Raw genomic sequence first — 22,914 nt, 5'->3', positions numbered from 1 at the left:
GGTGAATCAAGAAGGAAAAGATTAAAGAATTTTAAAACAGTCAGTCTTCAAGATCTTAATCTGTGGTATGGATTCTTCCAGTTACCTACCTGCATGTTCTGAAACGGATTCCAAAGATGCTCTGGATCTCTCTGACTCAGTCAGTGATTTCCAGTTTTTAGCTGTCTCAGGCCTAAATTGGAAAAATCAAATTGCATGAATTACAGTTACACCAGTGGGTGATGTCTGGTTGGTTTTTTTAATAGATAAAAATAGAAATACAGGCATGTATAATTTTAACACCACACCAAAGTGGTATTATAATTATAACATAAGTAGTTTGCTTTGTCAACATACTATGACCTTAGAAAATGGGAATGGGGACAGAGGGGAGGCTGGAGAGTCCTGGAAACTATTTTTTAAAAAAGACTAATCAAACTTTATCTCTTTCCAGAAAAAGAAAAAAAGGAGAGAAAAAAGTTGGGTTGTTTCTGTTTTTTTTTTTTTAAATTTGAATGCACTAAAATTGCACCATCTACTGGAGAAAACGAACACTTAAAAATACAGTAGGAAGTGCAGAAGATCAGCTGAATTCTCTGCCCTTTAACACTTAAGATCTAAACCAGATTTAAGTTGCAAAGATGAACCGTTTGCCTCACACAGTGCAGTGGACATAATGAGTGACCAAAATGGAAACAAAAAAGCCTTCAGGCTAATTATCCACACACAGTATCTGGCAGAATTCTTGTACAACAGAAAATTACAATTTTTTAAAAAATTGAAAATAGAGCCTGAAAGGCAGGGCAGGAGAACAGTGAGGTGCATAAGATTACAGACATGGTAAACCTTATCTGTTTTGGGTCTGGTGACAGCAGCAAATAGGTCAATTGGATACTGCCAATGTCCAGTGCTTTAAGGCACAGCAGTTAGCAGCTTTCCTTTCATCTATGATTTTGGCTAAAACAGCAGTCAGTTCCAAAATAATCTCAAAAAAAAAAAAAAAAAAAAAGGAGAAATCCAGCTACCTCTGGAGTGGTGGTGCCTTGATCTTAGGTTTTTCAGCAGCAGCTGAGGATGGAGTTTTGATCTGAGGTTTGGCTGTTGGTGATGCCTCCAGATCTTGGCTCAGCTCTGCTTCAGTCTTCTTGATAAACTCATCGTACGACTGCACATGGAAAACAATTCCAGCTGTTAATACATTAAACCACAACTAAAATTCAACAATCAAAACCTAGTAAGTGAATAAAGAATACACTCAGGAAGTTAAATAGATTGGTTTATAGACTCAGTAGCAAGAGTCTTGAGTCTATAAATCAATCTATTTAACTTCCCAAAATCTACAGCTGCAAATCCTAGAAATTTCAATATTTTACTTCCAAAACCAAATTACATGAGCACTCATCTTTAATCTCAGCTAGGATAGTAATGTGTATAAGCACACATAATGCCCAGAATGCTGCTAGCAACTCTTTACAGATACACATTTTAAAAGGAAATGGCATTTTTGCCTCAAGGCTCTGGCTCATGATTGGAAATGGTTAAATAGCCAGGTTGGATGGGGCTTTGAGCAGCCTGGTCTAGTGGAAGGTGTCCCTGCTCATGGCAGGGGGACTGGAATGAAAGGATTTTCAAGGTCCTTTCCAACCCAAACTGTTCTGTGATTCTGTGTAATAGTCACACTTCTATCACAACAAGGTGTCTTTCACAGCTGTTGATACAATATCTTGCCAACAACATCCACACTATCAGGATTTATCTAAAGCTAACAGTATGTTACTTTGCCCTTCTTTCTTCTATTCCTGACCTCCAGCTGTTTGATCAAACTGGCTTCCTGGGCCTTCAGTCTCTCCTTTTGTCTCTTTTTCTGCTCCTTTTTCAGCTGGTAAACCACAGATTTCCTTTTCCGCAGCTCATCCTTCAGGGCCCTGATGCGTCCTTCGATGTCACTTTGATCAGAGGTGGTTTCTGAAAAAGTTACTTTTAGTCTTTACAAATTTGTACCTCACAAAACAATTCTGAGCAAAGCATTAAACAGTCATTCAGTAATTACAAAATACAGTCCAAGAAACATGTCAAAGAATGTCATGTCAGCATATTATTTAACATAGCAAGACTCTTAAGGTGGGATTTCAGGTTGTAAACACTACTATGTGTGAAAGATATAAAAAGGTGTTGCATCTTGCTTAATTTAAAAGACATAGTTAGGCTGTGATACAATAACTTGGTAACAAGTTGATTCACACCAACCACACATTTATGCTCTTCAACATTAGCTGCTTGTCATGTTGGGAATTGCAGAAATTCATTTTTATATTTAAAAATACAACTTGGAGCTGCACACCAAAAGTCTAAAAACACCAAATATCTGAAACACAGCCTTACAATTATAATACAGAGTTTCAAGTTGCAGAGTACACTTCATTGAAGAGAATGTCACTTGGGACAGTGTACTTCAAACCAAGTATGAGTTTCTGGCCCATGCAGATTTTCTGTCACCTAGACTAAATACATCTATGAATACAGAGCTGACTGGCCAACAGCTGGAAGGGAAGTCAACTTGAACAATGCAGAGATTGTCACTGTCCCCTGATACTCAGATCTAGTCTCTGCATGGTAACCCAATTCTACCAATAACTCTGCTGATTTTCTTATTTCTGCTGTAACAGCTTTCCTTATTTCCTCTTAGTCTCTCAGACTCCACAGACAGACTGCCTCAGCCTCTCATTAGTTGTTTTGTTCCACCCACTTGACCATGTCCACTTGTTTCTTGCTTTAAATGTATACCAACATAGTGCAAAACAAGATCCTTGTCCCAGATTGCTGCTACCACAATTAACTATCAAAAACTCTTCAAAGTGTTACCTGACATAGCCTTACTGGGGGGGCTTCTCCCTGAGCTCATGTGCCTCTTCCTCTGCTACAGCTGCAGCTCCCAAGATGAGGATTTTGGCTGGTTTGTTTTTCTAATGCTCAGTATCACCTGTCCTGTTTTCTGGATGCTTATAAATGCCAATTACTTGGTACTTCAGAAAGTCAGTTACCAATATGCTTTGGTCAGCTAGCAGGAGCAGCTGACATGTTCCTAATACATCTCCTTTCTGAACATAACAAACCACCATAATGAAGGATTCCATTCTTAACAACAGCCAGTAAATGCAATCAAAGGACTGTATTCTTTTTGCATTAACAACAATTTAAAGAATTTGAAAAAACCCAAACAAAAAGAATGGAATCTCACTTGCTAATCAGGAGCACTTTGTGATGCCACTGTAATTAACAGCTCCTCCCTAGCAGTAAGTGACCACTATGTAATTACAGCATTTCTTGATCAACTCATAAGGGAAAGATCTGCACATGCTTTCATCTTTGACAACCTTGTCTACGCATGCATCAGACTGACAGGGCCATGACTTCATTGTTAGTCAGCAGGCCAGAACATTTTTCTCTTTACAATGGAATGATTTATTGTGAAACCAGCACCATCCTGATCAGCTTCCCACCTTTTATACCGTTCTTTAGAATTTGAAATCAAAGACTGTCAATATTTTGTTTTATACAAGCTTATTTTTGTGATTACTGCTGACTGCTCTACGTTTCATAATGGCTTCCTTATATGACTGCTGAGTCAGAGCTTTAAAATAACTTTTATCAAGGTGCTGAAAGCTTCACTATGTTGGAAACTGCTCTCCAAACAGAATCCCAGCATAGATTACTCAGTGCAAATACGTAGGTGTTTCCCACAGTAAGTTACCAACCATCACAAACAACAGACAGTACACACAAGAGAACCTGCTAATGCTTTTTCCACTGAAGACTTACTATTAAAAATCCCAAGAAGGAAAATGCTATCTCATTTGCTAAGAAGTATTTTGCTCTATCAATTGCACTGTGGAAAACAAGATATTCTAGAGACTAAAATTGTGGAAAGAGTCAAAACAGACTTCCCAGGTGAACAGAGAGGATGATGGTGACCCACTGGAGGGAGCTCAGGAACCTCTGCACTCCATATGACTGAGAGCACAGCAGGGAAAGGGCTCTGAACCACTTCACTTTCAGTATTCCTCCCCTCAGCATTTACTGGCAGGCAGCTTGGGTACCGGATAAAGGGTATAATGAGTTCATGCAGGAGATTTTATAGCTCAAAATGCCTCCCCAGGCCCTATTTTACTGCACACAGACCAAACCCTCCTCCACAAATAAACCTCTCTGTCCTGAAGCATCCACTGATTCTGCACATGGCAGAGCAGCCCCAAAGGTCTCTCCCATATTGCCATGTAACAGAGCTGTTCTGCTTCTGGAGCTGGGTGCAGAAGGAAGGATTTTTAAATCCTAGGACCACCTTAACTATTAACTCTTATCTTCTTCACATGTGCTTGCAGAACCTGTACAGCTTTCTACAAGAGGATATAAAGTATGAACCTTCTTACATTAAGATCTTCTTCAGCTGAAGAGATCAAATTACATAATGGGAAAATACACCCACCAGCCCCAAGCCTTGGCTATTTCCAGGAATTTGTCTGCCTCTTCACACCCATGTCTGCATTTCAAGTTTGTTAAAAGCAAAACTTTGAAAAAGCAACATAAACCCAGGTGAGTATTACACTTACCTGACTGTGTCATGGATAAAGATTCATCAGACCAGTTGTGAGATGTCTGGTGGGACTTCACAGGTGAATGTAGCTGTCCTCCAGTTCTGTGGCTACCTCTGCTGGAGTCTTGCTTTGATACAGATATGCTGCTTTTGGGAGGAGACTGAGAGAAGAACAGGATAAATAAGTAATTGCAGTTTGAAAGTAAAAGATCACTGTCATCAGGAGCCACTTAAAAGGAAAGAACAGCAGGACAAGAGGACATCTCAAACAGTGGTACCTATACAATCATTTGAAGAATTCAATTTTTGCTAGAAAATTAAACAGTAATATGAAGAGCAGCAACAGCTGACTGCTTACTTTGAGCCTAGATTTCAATAAACCTGCTTAGACTACTCTGCTACCACCTAAGTGAACTGACATGGCTCTGACTCACATGTGTTCAATACATTTGTGTCATCTGCAGCAAAAGGAACTCCCAGTAAATAAACTAATAAAATTAACCACTTCATGGAGAGGGTGCAAGACAACATTCTGAATCAGTGAAACAACAGAGCACTATTTTTCTGAGGCCAGGCAAAAACTCAAAGAGCAAATTTCTTCTAAAATGTTGCTTAATGTTTCAACATCATCCTACAAATCTTTAACACACCTTGGACATAACTTCTGGCACAGATTAGACATTTTTTTATTATCTCCTCAGCAAATTTTTGCCAAGAAAGTATTTGTAATAAGTCTAGATAAGCAGTTCTTTTACCCCATAGACACTGAATTTTCTGTCTTATTGAGCACAGGGCAAAGTTATCAGGATGAAACTCATTAAAATTATCATCCAACTAGAAATAACAATTGGAATAGAACAATAGGGCAGAATTAAGCAGCAAGCAGACACAATCTGAAACCCAAAAGGACTGTGCATGAGGTTACAGGTCTGCTTCTTCATCCTACAGCTACACTTTGGGATACATCACTTGCAAATAAGGCAAAGTGGAAAAACAGAGCATAGCTTCCATGGCCTCAAAGAATTTATACAATGGCAACAAGCTAGCCCACAGCTAATTCACACTGCTAAACTGGGTCAGTACTCCACCACTTAGCACTGCATACCTGCGTGACATACGCAAAATGTTTTGCAAGACTACGCACAATTTTAAAAATATCTAAACTCTGTGCGGAAACAATATTTCCTCAAGACTTCAAAGCACTTGTCTGATCACAATGATTACTCACAGTAATGTGAAATGGTATCATAAACACAGAAAACAGATTTAGTGAACAGTGTAATCTCTACTTTGACAACTGGGATGGCTATACCTGCCATTTCTCTGATAGTGTGTAAGAGTACATAAGGCAGAATAGCTCACTCACCAGTTTGCCAGGTGATGTAGAGGACTTGAAATCTTCAGAATAAACAATTTCTTCATTAACTGTGCTCTGATCTGGGCTTTCTGGCTGTCCATGGCCCATGGGCTCTGAGGGAACAGACTCAGCAGCCAGACTGCCAAGATCTTCTGGGATAGAGCTTTCACTATTCAGATGAGAGCAAGAAGGCACTGGAGACTCTTCCTCACTAGCTGTTTCTGAGATTCAATGAGAGAAAAAACAAAGCACATCAGAACCATCTTATATGCAGAAGCTGAAGGCATATAAGGCTGAAGGCATAAGGTTGAAAGGCAAACTTTCTATGCTGTCTGCAAATAAAGCAGTAACTGCTAGCAGTACATGTCAAACAAGCACTATTTCACTCACCTAGACAACCAGTGGTGAAATATTTAGCAAGAACAAGCTTGTTTACCAGAGAAGTATGACTTAAAGCATGATTTGTGTTCAAGAAACAACTGGATGTGGCACTTAGTGTCCTGGTCTAGTTGACAAGGTGGTATCAGTAAGAGGTTGGACTTTATGATCTCACAAGGGTTTTTATAATCCAAATGATTCTGGGCATCTGTGAGAACTGCCCAACATTCTTAGTGATTGCTGAATATCTAAAATAAAGAGGTTTTCAGGATATTCTAACATTTTCCAGACAACACACCCTGAAAAGATTATTAGGGAAACCTGTCCTTCCAGTTGACCATACAGAAGCAAGAGTCACTATTAGTCTGAAGAAGTCATGGAGGAGCATATAATCTACAGGCCAGATCTTGAATTTAGAATTGATTGCTTCCTTTACAGCAGCTGCAGAAAACATTTTAATGTTATGATTTCATCATGAGTCTCTCAAATGGCAACAAACAAAATAATAATTTGGGTTTTCAATATTCCTGTTTACTAAATTCTGCAGGAGTCATGGCATTACTGAGGCAGCCATGGAGAGCTATTCAATGTTTGAGTAAAGGCTGGGGAGAAGGACTTTTCTTTCTGAAGGAGGGCTGTGCTCCAATGTTTACTGGTAGATACAAACAGCTCTCACTTATCGATAAGAATTCAGCATTTGTACTGAATTTTTGTTCATTGGAACTTACTGACCCATACACATATCATTTTTAAAATGTCTTACAGTGCCTAAAATCCACGTGACTGCTTTCAGTAACAAGTGTAATAGGGCATTACTCTGAATTCCCTTTGCACATTCAAAGGATGTGCTGCCTACTTTCAATAAAGTGGGAAAAAAAAGGAAAATAGATATGTTTTTAGAACGATCCCTGAAACCACTTTCTCTCACTGCAATTCTGTTCCCCGTGCTTCAGCATGATCCACTTAAAACAGAACTGTAAAGCTGTAGCTTCCAACATCTGGGAATTCAATTTTTCCTCACAATAGCATCATTTATACTAATTACATCCTAGCATACTTTACCACAGCTACACATTTCAAACAGGTGGCATTAACAACGGAGGGGAGAAAAAATTCTTTCAATTTTTTGAAAACATAGACAATGGTAAAGCAGCCAGGAGCCATCCTCACCAACAGTACTAAAGCTAACAAGCAGAGATACTTTGCTCACCACTGGAGAAAATGGTTTTAACAGAGTAAGTTCAGAAGACTACCAGCAAAAGATCATGTGTGGGAAATTCAGGACTCCTGGACAACTAACTAATATGATTAAGAAGAAGCTGTTTCTTGTGCACTTATTTATACATTCTAACTCTACTGCACAGGCTGATAATGTATTTCTGATTGGTGCCTTTGCTTGTTCATGTGTTTTGCATGCACTTCTCAAAATAGGTGACTGGTTACAGTCCAGGTGCTTTGCTGCCCCCCCCTTATCGAGTTCTCGTGGGTTTGGAATTTGGTTTCTCAGCTTCTTCTTTCTTATTTTAGCACAGTTTATGTCTTAGTAACCTTGATGAATCCCAGAGGGCCTTGAGAAAATCCTGGTAAGAACAGTAACAAGTGAAATGGCTGGTGCACCTTGTAGTCTAAGTTGTTCAGATACATTTCTACAATCATGCCATACTGCAATATTTCTGCTTTGAAAGACAGAAATACAGTTTAAAAATTGTATATAGAAGTGACTGATGGGCTTATGCTGCACTGTTCACTTGGGAGGACACATAGCAAAGGAGAAATACACATTTAACTATGGTGTGAAACAGGCAACAAAGTGCAGAAATTGAGATTCTAAGAGTGTCCAAAAGCAACCAGAAAAGGAAATAACTGCAAACCTAAGCAATCCTTCACTCCTATCATATGTGTCACTTCCCCCCAGTCCCCACTACCTTTGGGCTCAGCTCTCTGGTCCCCCAGGTCTTTCTTGGCTATCTTGGTTTTGAGCAGCTCTTTGTCCCAGGCAGCCAGAGCCTGCTTTTCCATCCTGCGGATTTCAGCCTCCTCGGCATCCAGGCGCCGTTTCCACTCCAGCAGCTCCTCCGCGTGCTGCCGGCGCTGCATCAGCTTCTGCTCCCGCTTCGTCAGGAACCTGCCAGGCAGAGCACAGGACAATGCCAAACCAGCCAGCCACCCTCTGAGCTCCCAACACCCCGATGGCTCCACTGCCACCATTCCCAGAACTGCAGCTGTTCACTTTGTTTTCTAGGATAATAGCCACAAGAACGTATCTCCCAGACTTCTGATGTGCTGCTGCAAAAACCCCACAAGGACACGAGGGTTCTTTTCTCTGCAGGAAGTAATCTCTACATCATACTGTAAAGAGGCTGTTTATATTTTAAAAATCTTCAAAATCATTAAAATCATATGCACTCAACTAAACAGAAAATAAGTTCCCAATTTCAGGACATGAAATGTACCTGTGGTATTAAACTGGAACCTTCTAGAAAGCCGTGACCATTTGAAAAATGAACTTTTCTTTTCTGCTAATCCCAGTGACAGAAAAATTGTAACCTCAGCCGCCCCATGGCTTTTTCCAAATATGCTATTATAAGAGAAGATGATTCTATATTAAGAGTCCTCTTGGAGCTTTAATTCTTCTTCCTTTAGGCATCATCTTAGCATCATCTTGGAAGGTTAATTGTGAGCTGACAGCATCAAGAGAATAACCATGCCAGACTGTTTCTTCCCAGCTACTAACATACCTAGCTGGTAGTTTAAGAAGAAATAAAAATTTAAGCTCATGCTGAAAATTCGTAGATATTTTCTTTCTGACAAAGAGCTCTTAAGTGAAACCTTAGAATTGATAAAACTCTCACAGGATTTGGTAGGTATGAATAGGTTTGTGTGCACACATTTGTTCTCTTTGCCAGCTCCTGTCTCATTTCTGAGCACTGAAGTAACCATAGCACTTAACCTTTCAGACAGTAAATTGGGAGCAAGTTCAGCATCAATTGCACACACTTCCCCTGGCATACCAAGTCTAGAGAAGAGTGTCTATCAATCTATTAATCTCCTCCACTGAAAGCTTTAAGATGTCACAGAATCACTCTGTAGAAAGTCCATAGTTTGCCAGCTAGAGAGTTTGCCATTGGTACAGAAGTTGTGGTACAGAAGTTGTGGTGCTATAGAAGGCAGACTTCAAAGACTTGTGATACTTTGTTTTTGCAAATTTGTCCTTATAATTTTCAAGCCATCCCAAGCACTTAGCATCAAAGTTTTTAAGCTGCAAAGCAGATAATAATCTCATTTGTGCTTTTTAATCTCTCGTGTTTCAAAAAACCCTTTTATTGACAGAGTCTGGAATGGCCAAGTGACTAATGTGCAGGTCTTGCCTGCTAAGGGACATTTCTCATTTGCTCACTCAGTGTTTGTTCTGTTCCCTGGAAAAGTGAGCTGGCAGTTGATCAGAAAGGTTGAGATTCAGATAAGTCCTTCTCTAAGACAGATTCAGACAAAGGGAGCAAGTTATGACATGAAGAGAAAAGTTTCAGAAGCCAGTTAGAGACGCTCGCAATCTTCTTTCTGATGGTCAAAACAAGAGGAGGTGAAAAACAGAAGCACCTCAGAATCTCTGGAACATCTGCCACCTTCAAGCTGACAGGTTCCATGATTTTGTGCATAATTTTATCCTTTCTATAGACAAACATCAAACATCATCTACACTTAGGCAAAACTGACAGGCTGATGTCATTCACAGAGCAAACTACCAGCAGCAATTGCATTACAAACATGACAGGGACGGTCATGATAATGTTGTGTCTTTCACCAGCACTATCAGATCTACCCACTCTTACTCTCACACACACATCAGTTCCAATTAGTCCAGCAGATCATGCATGTGGAACTTGTTCTAGAGGTCTTTATTACAATGACCTCAATGCAAAAAGCAACCTTTTCTTCTTTCTTCACCTACTGTTTGATTTCATCGGGAACTTTTGCAGTTCACCGGGTCCTGAGAGAGGCACTTCAAGTTGAAATAAAATGCAGAGAAAGGCTGAAATAAATGGATTCAAAAGAGCAGGACTCCTTAAAAGCAGATGTCAAATGAATTAACCCAAAAGACCACAAACAGGAGGAGAATTAACAAAATTGCCATGAAAACAATTACCACAGAAGACCTTCTTAATAAGAAAGATAAGTCAACGGAAGTGATGGGAGAGAAAGAAGATTCCAACAAAAAACCCACAAGAAGAGGAGGATCAAAGCAGCATGGCCAAAGATGCAGACCCTTTCATAACCCTGGGGTTTTACAGGCCAGAGCCACAAAATAGCAGATGCATTGCCTTAATATTTACTGCAGTCTAGAGGGTTCCAGTTGCAACACCAAGCGTACACATTTATCCTCAAAAGCAGAAAAAAAAATTGCAAAAGCACATCTGGCATCTATGCAGCTGGAAATGTGGGGGAGCAATGAGGAAGCAGCAGCACTCAGATTACAGCAGCATGAATTCAAAGTCTGTTTCTCTGATGCTAACATCACACATTTTATCCATGCATTTCAAATATTAGTGTTAACCTGCTGCTCTAAACCGTATTTGCACATTTAAAGGTATATTGACTATAAGCCCAAACTTTGAGGTTTCAGCAGCTATTCTGAAGTAGTAACCAGACAGTGGGAGCAGAGTGAACTGTCTGTTTGCCACTCAGAACATAGCAGGAACAAGAAATTAGAATCCTGGAATGGTTTGGGTTGGAAGGGACATTAAAGACCATCTAGTTTCACTCCTCTACCATAGGCAGGGACTCCTTTTGCTAGACCAGGTTGCTCAAAGTTCCTGCTGACCTGAACACTTCCAGGGATGGGACAGGTTGTTGTGCCAATGCTTCACCAACCTCACAGCAAAGAACTTCTTCCTTATATTTAATCTAGATCTACCTTCTCTCAGCCTAAAACCATTACCCCTTGCCCTATCACTACAGGCCCTGTCTCTCTCCATTTTCCCTATAATCTCACTGTATATGCTGAAAAGGCACAATAAGTTCTCCCTGGAGCCTTCTCTTCTCCAGACTGAACAAGCCCAACTTTCTCAGCCTTTCTGCACAGGAAAGGTGTTACCTCTCTTTCATTTTCTTGTGCCTTCCTCTGGACCTGCTCCTACAGGTTCATGTCCTCCTCGCACTGGAGACCCCAGACCTGGACAATGCACTGCAGCTGGGGTCTCACCAGAGTGGAGTGCAGGGGTAGAACCACCTCCCTTGACCTGTTGTTTTTCCATGCAGCCCAAAACAGGAGTTGTTTTCCTGGGCTAAAAGTGCACACTGCAGAGTCATACCCCATTTTCTGGTCCATCAGCATCTCCAAGTCCTTCTCTGAAGAACTGCTCTCAATCCACTCCCTCCCCAGGCTGAACTGATAGTGGGGATTGTCCTGACCCAGCTGCAGGGCCTTGCACCTTGTGGACCTTCATGAGGATCACACTGGCCCACTCCTCAAGCTTGTCCAGGTCCCTCTGGATGGTACTCCTTGCCTCCAGCAAATCCCTGCACTGCTCAGCCTGGTGCTGAGGGCGGAGTGATCCCCCTGCCTATGTCACTGATAAAGATCTGCAAACAGTGAGGCAAGTGTCAACCATGTCCACTGCTGAAGAACCTCTGGACTTTCTAGGACTGAACAGAGCATGCTCTATCAAAGAGTCTATCACTGGAGAAATATACAGTTACCTGACCAATTGGTTGTAGATATACAGCTGGAATTTGGGGTGGAGGTTGGGAAAACAGACACTGAGAGAGGCCCAGTGGTGAGACGTAAAGACAGAGAAGAAGTAGTGAACAGGAGAGCAGTGTCTACAAAATAAGGAGGAAGAGTTTAAAACTAAGATAGCAATTAAGGCAGAAAGAATGAGAAAAGGATAGCATCTGGCAAAGAACTTTAAAATTAATTGCACTTAACATTGTATAGTTAATACCCAACATCTGCAGTACAAAAACTATACTCTGTTATGCAGAAGGTTATAGAACACACTTGCAACATTTGGTTTTCTGTTAATGAAAGACAAGCTATTTTCACACTGCTGTATTTTTCTTTAAATTTTGGAGAGTTTTATTACTTTGATGCACAGGTACCAGTTAACTTATCTCAGTCTGACCTTTCTCAAGCTATTCTCCCAAAAGAGTGTGTTATTGGTATTAAAGAGCATGCTGGTTTTGCAATATCAACAATTTCCTGGTCTGAAACTTTAAACACATTTTCTTCACCTGGTGAAACCTCAGTAAAATTATTTCTACAGCAAGGTAAGCACCAGTGAAAGAGCAAAGAAAAAAGAGATTAAATAGTTTACTTTTAAAACACAGACAGTTCCAGATATACCTGCCATTCACATTACAGCTGCTAATTGGGATTTTTTGCAACAAAGTACAGAATTGATCTCAGAATACTCATATATTTCATTTGAAGTATTAACTGCAGAAAGATAATACCTATTGTTTTTAAAAAAAAATCTACATAATTGACAGCTCTGCTTAAAATGGTATTTCTTAAAACTATTACCATTTTAAGCTAATTCCTAATGAATTATCAAATTTATAGAAAAATGCCATGCTCCATTTAGCTCTATCAACCACAATGCAAGCTAAGAAGCACACTAAGGAAAAGCAAATGAAAATAAGCATTTAATTTGTTATTGCAAAAATTATCATTAATGCTGCATATGCAAGGAAAGCCAGGGGAAAGTGGTTAATTCTCTTTGACAGAGCATGCTCCTGTTCACATGCAGGCTACACAGACTCATCAGTTAAAATGAAAACAAAACTATCCGTTCATTCCCCTTTTAGCACAAGACAAATATTAAAGCTGCCTCCTAAGTAAGGAAGCCAAAGGATTTTCACCTTGCTGTGGAGTACAGCAAATCCAGCATAGCAGGCTTTCCCAGTTCCTTCCTCAAGTTCCTTTATATTTATCATCCAGCTTCTTCCCTTGAGCCCTATTTCCCACCCTGATTCCCCTCAAATGGCAGCTTGCTACCATTAAACCCCAAACCAAACATCTTAATGCTATTTTTATGTGCTTTACAAATCAAGACATTAAAAAAAGATGCAAAGTCAGCAGTTTTTCAATCAATAAGTACTGCTATCACTACCAAAACACCTGCCAAAGGGGTGCAAAAACTGTTCAAGAGGGAAATCAAGTTTTAGAGAATCATTTATGCTCACACAAAATACTTCCTCCTTTGAACATATACAACAATCCAAGTCTTAAAACCATAAAACCAAAAACACATGACCATATAGATCACACACAATTTCTACTTATTCTGCCTAAAAGTAATTGTTCCATCTCAAATCTTGGTATCCAGCTTTTGAAAAGCATTCTCCAGGTGAGAAATATTTCCAACTACATAAAATAATAATCAAATCATGACTAAAATATTTTTAAAGGTAGAACATACTTGATATCTGCTACTATCCCTTGTAATAGATAAGTCTTTATGCAATTTTAAGTGTGGCTTAGGAATGAATGTACTTTGAAAAAATAAGATTTCAAGAACAATACTGACAAAGCCACTAGCTGATAAAAAGTAGCAAAGGAAGTCCTGAATATACAAGTATATTTGTAATCTCTTTTAGTATTAATACTGTATCTCAAAATTCCTAAGCTGCAGATTGTTTTTTATCACCATTTAAAATTTGTTGAATTTGTTTGTGGGGAAAAAATAAGATAAAGACCCTCTTTTAACAGAAAAATAAGATGAGAAGAAAAACATTATTGAAACCCTACAAGTCAGCATGGCCTACAACACACAAGCTTTTCAAGTCTCTATCTTAAGTCATTTACCAGTCTCAAAAGATACTTTGAGAATTCACCACTATGATGATGGAGTGGTTTTCATACAATTTGGAATGCCATGAGTTTAGTTTTAGAAATATGACACCTCAGAAACTTTTAATTATCATTGATTTTGGCTCTTCAGTTTATCAGATGCCACCAGAGGAGTCAGAATAAAACAGCAATCAACTCAGGCTAGACACAAAGGCCATGAAACTACAACAGGTTCTGAGTTTTCCCTGCTCACACCAAAGCCTCTCTTACTGCTGTTGGGTTTTATTTTCATCGTACTCAAATATACGCATGGGTGGGAAATGTGCTTCTCAAATGATTGCAAGCAAACAGGCTGCTAAATGTGACAAGGACAGCTGGCCTTTCCATGGCACTGCTTGCTTTGGGATGTTTTATCCAGCTGTGTTTGCAGTCTCAAGAGAAAACACATTCCAAAGATCACCCACGTGGAGTGAAGTGCAGTGACTGTCTTGGTTCTAAGCTCAAAAGAATTGTTTAAGCAAAGACCATTTCTTGTGGCAACTGGCAGAAGCCAGACTTTCAATGAATTAGTCTCAAATAAGAATTTAGGACTTCAAACTAATGAGCACAAGCAGGTATAAAGTGTTGGGATGTTTCATGCACACAAAGTAATTCCTACACCAAAAGGATGCAAAAACAATTTTTTGCCTAAAACAACTTCATAGGCAAAATCAGGAGATTCATTTTAGGTTTTCAGACACAGGAGCTGCACACAGATTTTGTTATTTCCTCTGGAGCCTAACAAACATTTTCAACATTCTTCCAACCTGTAAACCAAATATATTCTCAGTCACATACATATAATCTCCATTAATAAAGAAAATATTTAAAGAGCTCATCCTAGTTGATTTTAATGCAATCAGAATTAAAATTCAGCAGCTGGATAATTAGATAGAAATCACATACCTGACAACCTCAGTGTCTTTCTGTAAGCCAGATCTGAAACTCAGTTACTAGTTTTTGCATAAGATAATTGCTGTTATAAATTACATTTCAACTCAAAAATTAGCACTGTAATTCCAGAGTCTCACTCCCCATATTTTTTTGCTCTTTAAGGTTACAAAATACAGGCACCATTGTGACCATTTGACTTCAGGTCTCTCATTGCAAGAGAAACTCTGACAGGATGTGCTGTGAAGCCACAACCTGTCCATACTCCTTGTACCTACAAACATCAACATCTCTTAAGCTGATGTGCTTTTACCAACTCTATCAAGTACAAAGGATATTAAACCAAATCTTCTTCAAGAAAATCTTGACCATGTGGCCTGCCATAATGTTTGAATCATGCAAGAACTGTAGCCTTTAAATTATTATGTTCAAAGATTAATATAGTTTTATTCATGCTTCCAATCAGCTGTTTTTCAGGCAATTCAGATCAAGGTGTGATATCAACACCACCAATATTTCTGATGGCCATTTTTAGTGCAAATTTGGGCCAAACCAACTTGTTCCATTAAAACAGAAGTATTTTTTAAAAGAAAAAAAAGAGATATAGTTACTTTTCATCCATTCTGCTGCGCATTTTTTTAAGTTTCTGCATAATGCTGCTGGTCTCACTACTGGAGATGGAGATTGGGGAAGGGCTGCGTGTTTCTGCATCAGTTGGAAGTGGGCTGGAACCATTGCTCTGCTTGATGTCATCCTCACTGGGAAGCTCCTGCAATTAAAGGGTTAAAATAAAAATGAAGTATTACAAGACTATTCCAAAACCCTTTGTAAATTGCGTTAGTGTTAATTTAACTTGTAATTCTAGATTACATGAAATACTGCTTCTGTCCACTTGCAGATTTAACTTCATAACCTCATTTTTAATTGACACACAGCTTTTAGCACACACTTTCTCTCCATAATTTAAGTTTTCCCCTAACTCTATCCAGAACGACAACAACAACAAAAAAGACAAAACAAAACAAACAAACCCAAGGAAAAAAAAACCACAAAAAACCAAAAAACCACCAAACCCCAAAACAAAAAAAACCTCACCAAAACAAAAAGCCCCCCAAAGCAACAAACCAGAATTCAGCTACCCAAACAGGAAATCAACCTTTTCTACAGTACTACTATTAAACTTGTGTCTTCTCAAAATTTTGTAAGGAGGCAAGTAGAGGCAAGAAACTTAGCATAATTACATTAGCACACAGCAGGAAGTTTTGGGGTTAGTGCTTATATTTAGTACTTTGGGCCTGACAAATAATCAAACAAAAATCAAAGCCTGAGTGATCTAAGCATCAAAAAACTCACATTTCCAAAGTCATTAGTTCAGCTTGAGAAAGAACAAACACATCTACTGCTCATTTAAAGCATTTTGCAACTTCTCCACAGGCGTTTCCTTAAATGATGTTCTAAAGAAATTAAGGATAAATTGCTGAGATAAAGGGGTGAGATCACTTCAGGCAGACAAAACTTCCAAGTGATAGGTCCAATCTAGCATCCCTCCATTCCTATAAACACTGAAGCTGCATGGTGAAGAGGGAAGACTCCAGTTTCTGTGCTGAACACTCACCAGCTTGTTTTCTCCTGCAGACTTCAGTTTTTCCTGCAGCTTCATCGTAGTGTGACGGATTCGCTCGATTTCCGCCTGCTGTTTAAGGATGAGCTGCCTCTCCTTCCGAGCAGCCTTGTTTGCCTCCTGGAGACGTTTAATTTCTGCCTGTTAGGTGTAAAAGATTCAGCATCAGAACACTGACAGACCTCTCTCAAGAACACACTCAAAGGTGCCACAGTGCCCTTGCTATGGGTTTGACATGACTGCAGTTACAGGCTGAACTTCAGTAGCAAAGAACTGGAGATCAATTAATCAGAGTCTCAATCATGAGATTATAGATAAAGAAGGACCCTGGAGAACAATGTGCTGAATATGACTGAAATGCAAATTAAAACTTACAGGTAAGAAATATTGCTGTATTCTGTATTTCCAGTGTCTGAAACCTTTAATGCTTTCAAGAGGACTTTCCTAAAGGGCATCCCTTACCTTTTCCTGCTGTAATCTCAGCAGCAGACCACGCTGCCTCTTTCGAATAGGAGGCATCTTATCATCCTCTCCCTTGTCTCTCAAATGTCTGCAAAGAGATTGAAAGAAAGAAGTACAAATAAAGTAATAAGATTGCTTTACAATAATAAATAATAATAAAGCAGTGTTTTAAAAGTGCACAACAAGCCTTTTACTCTTTGAAGTGAAAAAAAAAAAGTTTACTTTTCCTATCCTGCAGAAGAGTATATACCTTAATCCTTGGCATGCTCTATGGTAGAATATTTTGCATCGTTTGGTCAGACAGGCACAGTAAAAAGGCCAGCACAGGTAATAGGAGATCACAAAAGAATGGGCAGAAGCTCTGCAGAGGTAGCACACTCACCATTTGAGAAACACAAAAGGAAGCACACTTGGCTCACTATCTAATACTCCTTTGTCAAATCCACAATAACAAGAAATTGTAAGAAAATGTCTGCTGAACAATAATACTGTCATGCAGAGAAAATTACTGATTAAATCTGGCCACTGCTGTTTACTAGTATCAGTGAGTACTTCAAGTGGACTTCAGGACAAAGCATATCTTAGACTGGAAACAAAGCACTCAGTACAACATGTATCCAGATTCACAAAATGTGCCTGATTCAACTAAAATGACTTCAGATACACATCAAGCAGAGACAGGTCAAACTGTTTGACAGTTTTATATCTTCCTGAATTAAGATGTGTAGAGGAACGGTTGGCAACTACCTCCTCCAACTGACAACAAACATCTGCTCTTCTACTGTTTCAGTGAAATTCTTAATCAAACCCCATTCAATGTAAATATCAAAGCACATTTATAAACTGGGTCCTGTTCTTCCCAAGTCCCAGTAACAACTGCACAGAACACTGATGTCAGAAGATTAGTTCAACCATTAACACTTAATAAAGGAGCAGTAAGGTGGAAACAAAGCCTTGAAAAGTAGAAGGAAATGGTCAGTCAGCAGTTATGTATATTCACAGCTGCCTCACTTTTTCTGGTGTTCCAGCCATGCCAGCTCAGCCTTGGTCTTCTCTTTGAGAGCCTTCTCCCGGAGCCGGAGCAGTGAGGACTGATGAGCTGCTCTCATTTCCTCCTCTTTCATGTACTGTCTTACCATCTCCATGGTAAACTTAGAGAAACTGTCCTGCCCCCCTGAGAACGGCATGCTTAGCTCCTAGAAAGAAAGATAAAGTTGGCACAAATACCACAGAAATGCCATGGCTTTTTTCCACTTACAAAGTGTATGTCTGTGTGTGCATATACACAGATAAACAAAAATAGATGTAGGAAGGGAAGCTGCTTTTAATCTGAGCTTTGTGTAGCCCAGCTATTTTTGCCCTATGTGACAGTTTTTCCTAGCTCTATGTTAGCATAGTTGGAGGACTTAATCCACTTTAAAACCTACCTCAAAAAGTCACTCCCCTCCTAAGCCACAAGGTAGAGGCCTGGATGGATTGTTCCATAAGTCATCACACTTGTTCAACAGTGACATACAGCATGATTCACACATCTCTCTGTTTTGAGATGCTCAGAGAACCACAGGGAGGAGAAGAACCCACAACCCAGCAAACACAGCTAAGGACAGCTCACTTGAAGCTTATCAGTTTAACCATGTCGGCTCAGTTAATTTAATTTAACTTAAAACATCTACCTTGATAGATGACAGAGCTGTTTTGTCTGGGGACACTTCCTCATCAGAATCATCACGAGTGCCTCGCTTCTTCTCCAGATTATTTCTGCGATGACTCTCAGAGGGCAGCAAAGACCGAAAAGATTTTTCTTCAATCTCATCCTCTGTCATGGACTCATCAAATTTCAGGGAATACTCTGTTGCAACAGAAGCGGAATCTGAGGGAGAAATCAGGGAAGCTGCTTTCCACTCAGTTTTGCACCCCAAATGCAATTTTAGTCTGTCTCATCTCACTGATGTTAGGGGGGTCAGAAAGACAGGGAGATAACTAATGTAGAAAAATGGGTGTTTAGGAAAGAGTGATTTTGAGTTAGAAGACATCTATTATTCAGCTTTGAGAGACCTAACAGATTTGTGTGCACAGATATAAACACATCTGGAGTTGCTGAAACATTTGGTGTTGTGCCTGCAGGTTCAGCACGTGAGCATGTGGCTAAGCTAATACAGCAGAATCTCAAAGGTTCCCATCTCCCTGTGCCATTCTGCTACCTCTTAATTCACCTGGGGCTCAGCTTTCTTCACACACTTTCCCTCATTTATTTCAGAAATTCATTCTGAAACAGCACCACCCTCCCTCCCTCCCTCTCCACCTTCAGGCCCATCACACACCAGCAGCAGAGCCAACCTTTTTCATCTGGCAGGGACAAAACACTGTCACTGGGCAAGGAATCATCTGCAGCAGTGTGAGCCTGCTCTTCAATACTGCTGGCTGTCTTCTCACGACGAGAAAGCTTTTTCTCATTCTCCTTAGAAGATGGAACTGAAGGGCTCTCCTGGCGGCTGCTGGTACTACTGTGTTATCCAGAGATTATGTTTTTAAAAACACTTTGCACGTTTCAAAATACTTATGTTATATTACTGCTGTACACACCATGAATAACATCACAACAATAACCAACATGCAGAGGGTTTGGTTTTGGTTTTAAAACGCAGTTTGGCTATTTTAAAATTCCAAGTTTCATCAAACTACTGATTGTTGGTTTTATACTAGCTTAAAATCCATGTGGTCGGAAGGTATGCACATCCTTTACAATGAGTAGTAATGATAAACAAATGCAAACAAGTTCTTCTTCCAGATTTTAGAAGAATGGGTAAGTTAGAAATTCTATTTTAGAAGTTAGGAGAACTACAGAGGACAACATTTTTCCAGTTCAAGATCAGAGAAGGGCTGTGAGAAATTTCACAGGACCTAACTGTATCAGGTAAGTGAACAGAATACAAAAAGCTTCTTACCTCTGATCGTGAACCTTTGATCTTGAGGACTCAGAGTAACTATCAAACATTGGTGAGTATGTCTGTTTTGAGTCACCAGTCTCCTCTTTACCTTGTGATATGGCAGCAGACTCACATTTCCTGGAAATGAGAAGCATTTGGGGTCAAGCTGCATTGTCTTAAACATAGGAGTAATACAGTTTTCATGAGTTTTCATCAGTTTACTAGAAGTAGTAACAGCTAAAATTTCTGCTAAAAGATTTCCTAAAGCTTAAACTAGCTTAAATCATCCCACAAAACATTTAGATCATCTTTTTCTACTCTTTTTTATGTAGAGTTTCACAGAACCAGTTAACGTCACCTTTGCTGTATGCTATTAAGGGCATAAAGATGGAATCCAAGTTCATCTTAAATGCTCACTCATTAGGACATCTTAACATTTTCTGCACAAACAGATGAAGCAAAACCTAACAGATCTTACTTCCCCACTCCCAAGATGTGAAACATTAAGCCAAACCTGTTTGTATCAGCTCGGGCCCTCAGCTGCTTCATGAACTCTGAGTGGTGCTGCCGCTGGTGGTCAAACAAGGCGGAGCCGGGAGCAGCCGGGGCACTGACAGTGTCCCGTGCTGACTCTGTCACCTGAGTACAGCAAAAACATGGCAATACTGTCAGCTTATCAGGATCAAAATGCTTCTGGAAGAGAGAATAATCATTCTGGCAGCCAATTTAGTGATTTATAACAGCTGTGGAAGCCGTGAGGTTACAATGGTTTGTAACAACACATGTCACTTCTGATGGTAAAGGTGTGCTCATACTGCTCTGCGAATGCATATCCCTCCATACTCCATCCCTTTACACATAATAAATTACAGTGTACATTCAAAAATATTCCCAGCACATTGGTTAAAGATATTTCCACTGCTGGATTCCAGTTAAAACAAATGGCTGTTCAACTGAGTACCTGGAGTCACTTGTGAACAGAGATGGAAAAGCTACTCTGCTGATCCAGCATCAGTGACCAGGTCATCCCCATCAGCCTCTCCACCAGCACCTCTTATGCTCAGACTTCAAACTCCACTCAAAACCTGATGAGGTTAAAACCCTACACCAAATAAAAGCTGTCTTCTCGGTTTCTTCTCCATTGTTTCTTAACTGGTTTCTACCCATTACAGCTCTAAAAACTACAAATGCTTCCTTGTCTTTATCCAAGACTTCACTACCTACTCTCAATGACAATACACTGCATCTATTTGAGGTGTCTGAGCTTTTCTGCTCCTTTAATCCATTCTTGTCTACTCAAAAATTATTTAAACTTCTCATATTTGACAGAGCCCAGAACAAGTACATCAGTATTATTCTACAATTCCATTACTCATCATAAAACCAGACTTGGTGAGCACCAACATGTGCAGGTGCTGTGAAGAAACAGTTCTGTTCACACTCGTCAGCCTTTTGTGCTCCATCCCATAATACTGACCCACAGTCACAGTGATTTCTAAACTGTGATGGACTAAGAGCATTCCTTGTTTACTGTGTTCCTTATCCATGTTTGAAGCACCTGCTACATACTGGAAACAAGAAGTATAAAAACTGATAAATTGATATAAAAAGCTGAAAACTAAGAAATATTCTGTATAGCACAAGAGGAACAAAGAGATTCAAAATGAGGAAACTTCAAACTCTGTACCAAGTCAAAAGCTTTGCTGAAGATTCTCCCTTCTCTTTTTTTTTTTAATTTTATTTGTTGTTCTACCTTCAGCAGTAAGCAAAATTGCAATTCTCTGCTTTTCTAATTTAATTTGCACACGAAACAGATATAGGATCAATTCTTGATGGAGAGCAACTCTTACAAACTGAAGATGCTGTGCTCACTGTCATCAATCTGTCCTGGAAGAACAAACTTCTTAACAGTTCATTAACTGGAAGATCATAAGAACATGGAACAGGGATTTAAAGCTGCTGATTGACTTCTAAGTAACAATGCCAGAGCAGCTCCTTTGAAGTCCTATCATTTGTCATGTTATGAAAGTGAAGAAGTTGTACCAAGAATGACACCAAACAGAAAATAACTTAAAAGACAAAAAAAGTAATAAAATAGCTTTTCTCTCTCTCCCTGGGGCCTCACCTCACGGAGCTGGTGAGTTGTATCTGTAGAGAGCAGTGCAGGTTCTGCCTGTTTGGCTGCAGCCTTGCACGGGGGCTCGTGCCCAGCCTCCTGCCGTGACTGCACCAGCTGCTGCAGTGACTCTGCATGGACCTAGGCAGAGCACACAGACAGTTCAGCTCTTCAAAACGGTCTGGCCATAGTAACTACACATTTATTTCTCAAAATCTGGCAGAAAAAAGTTTGAAGCAGGCCCTTGAGAGTTTCTTTTAGTGTATTAAACCCTTTTAGCACTTTCATATGTTCACAGCTTCAAATTAAGAATATCTGTAGGCATGGATTTACTTACAACATTTTGCCTCTTACACACTCCATATTTTTAAAGGGCAGTCTTACCTGGGCTGCCTTCTGCCTTGCCTCTTCCATTTGTCTCTGACTTTCTAGAGCTTCTTGTTCAGCCTTGATTTTCCAAAGAGCCAAGTCCCGTTCATGGCGTTGCTGTTGTGCCTACAGATGAGGAAAACAAGTTTTGGCCATGCAAGTGAAACATGAAGATGTGATTTGCTTCAGCCACTGGTTGAAGCAAACTACCTTCTTAAAGATCTGGATCTACTCTGCTGGGGGTGTCTCTTCTGCTTGACACAGAATTTTTAACCCACTGACCCTCTTCCTTTTTAAGACAATGCACATTCCCCATACTCTTCCACCACAGTGCAGAAAGGAGTTTAGGAGATCAATTAATTCAACAAACTAGAATAAATAATCTTGTCAGC

General features: G+C 39.7%; 1 protein-coding gene across 1 annotated transcript in view; it reads right to left on the bottom strand.

Annotated features, from left to right (window-relative positions):
- Nucleotides 1-22,914, bottom strand: part of CEP350 (centrosomal protein 350) — a 59,299-nt gene that overhangs the window by 15,075 nt on the left and 21,310 nt on the right. Inside the window, exons 17-32 of the mRNA XM_066555202.1 lie at nt 22,538-22,648; nt 22,163-22,294; nt 20,552-20,676; nt 20,056-20,175; nt 19,448-19,614; nt 18,784-18,980; nt 18,122-18,306; nt 17,111-17,198; nt 16,643-16,789; nt 15,639-15,796; nt 8,231-8,430; nt 5,937-6,148; nt 4,587-4,731; nt 1,784-1,944; nt 1,005-1,144; nt 90-172 (exon numbers count right to left, since the gene is read on the bottom strand). Of these exons, the coding sequence (XP_066411299.1) occupies nt 90-172; nt 1,005-1,144; nt 1,784-1,944; nt 4,587-4,731; nt 5,937-6,148; nt 8,231-8,430; nt 15,639-15,796; nt 16,643-16,789; nt 17,111-17,198; nt 18,122-18,306; nt 18,784-18,980; nt 19,448-19,614; nt 20,056-20,175; nt 20,552-20,676; nt 22,163-22,294; nt 22,538-22,648 (2,371 nt within the window). The remainder of the gene's footprint in view (nt 1-89; nt 173-1,004; nt 1,145-1,783; nt 1,945-4,586; nt 4,732-5,936; nt 6,149-8,230; nt 8,431-15,638; nt 15,797-16,642; nt 16,790-17,110; nt 17,199-18,121; nt 18,307-18,783; nt 18,981-19,447; nt 19,615-20,055; nt 20,176-20,551; nt 20,677-22,162; nt 22,295-22,537; nt 22,649-22,914) is intronic.

Source organism: Molothrus aeneus, chromosome 9 (genome assembly GCF_037042795.1).
Source record: "Molothrus aeneus isolate 106 chromosome 9, BPBGC_Maene_1.0, whole genome shotgun sequence".
NCBI classification, from domain to species: domain Eukaryota; kingdom Metazoa; phylum Chordata; class Aves; order Passeriformes; family Icteridae; genus Molothrus; species Molothrus aeneus.
The sequence above is the reverse complement of the archived record's forward strand: the minus strand, read 5'-3'. Positions and strand labels throughout refer to the sequence as shown.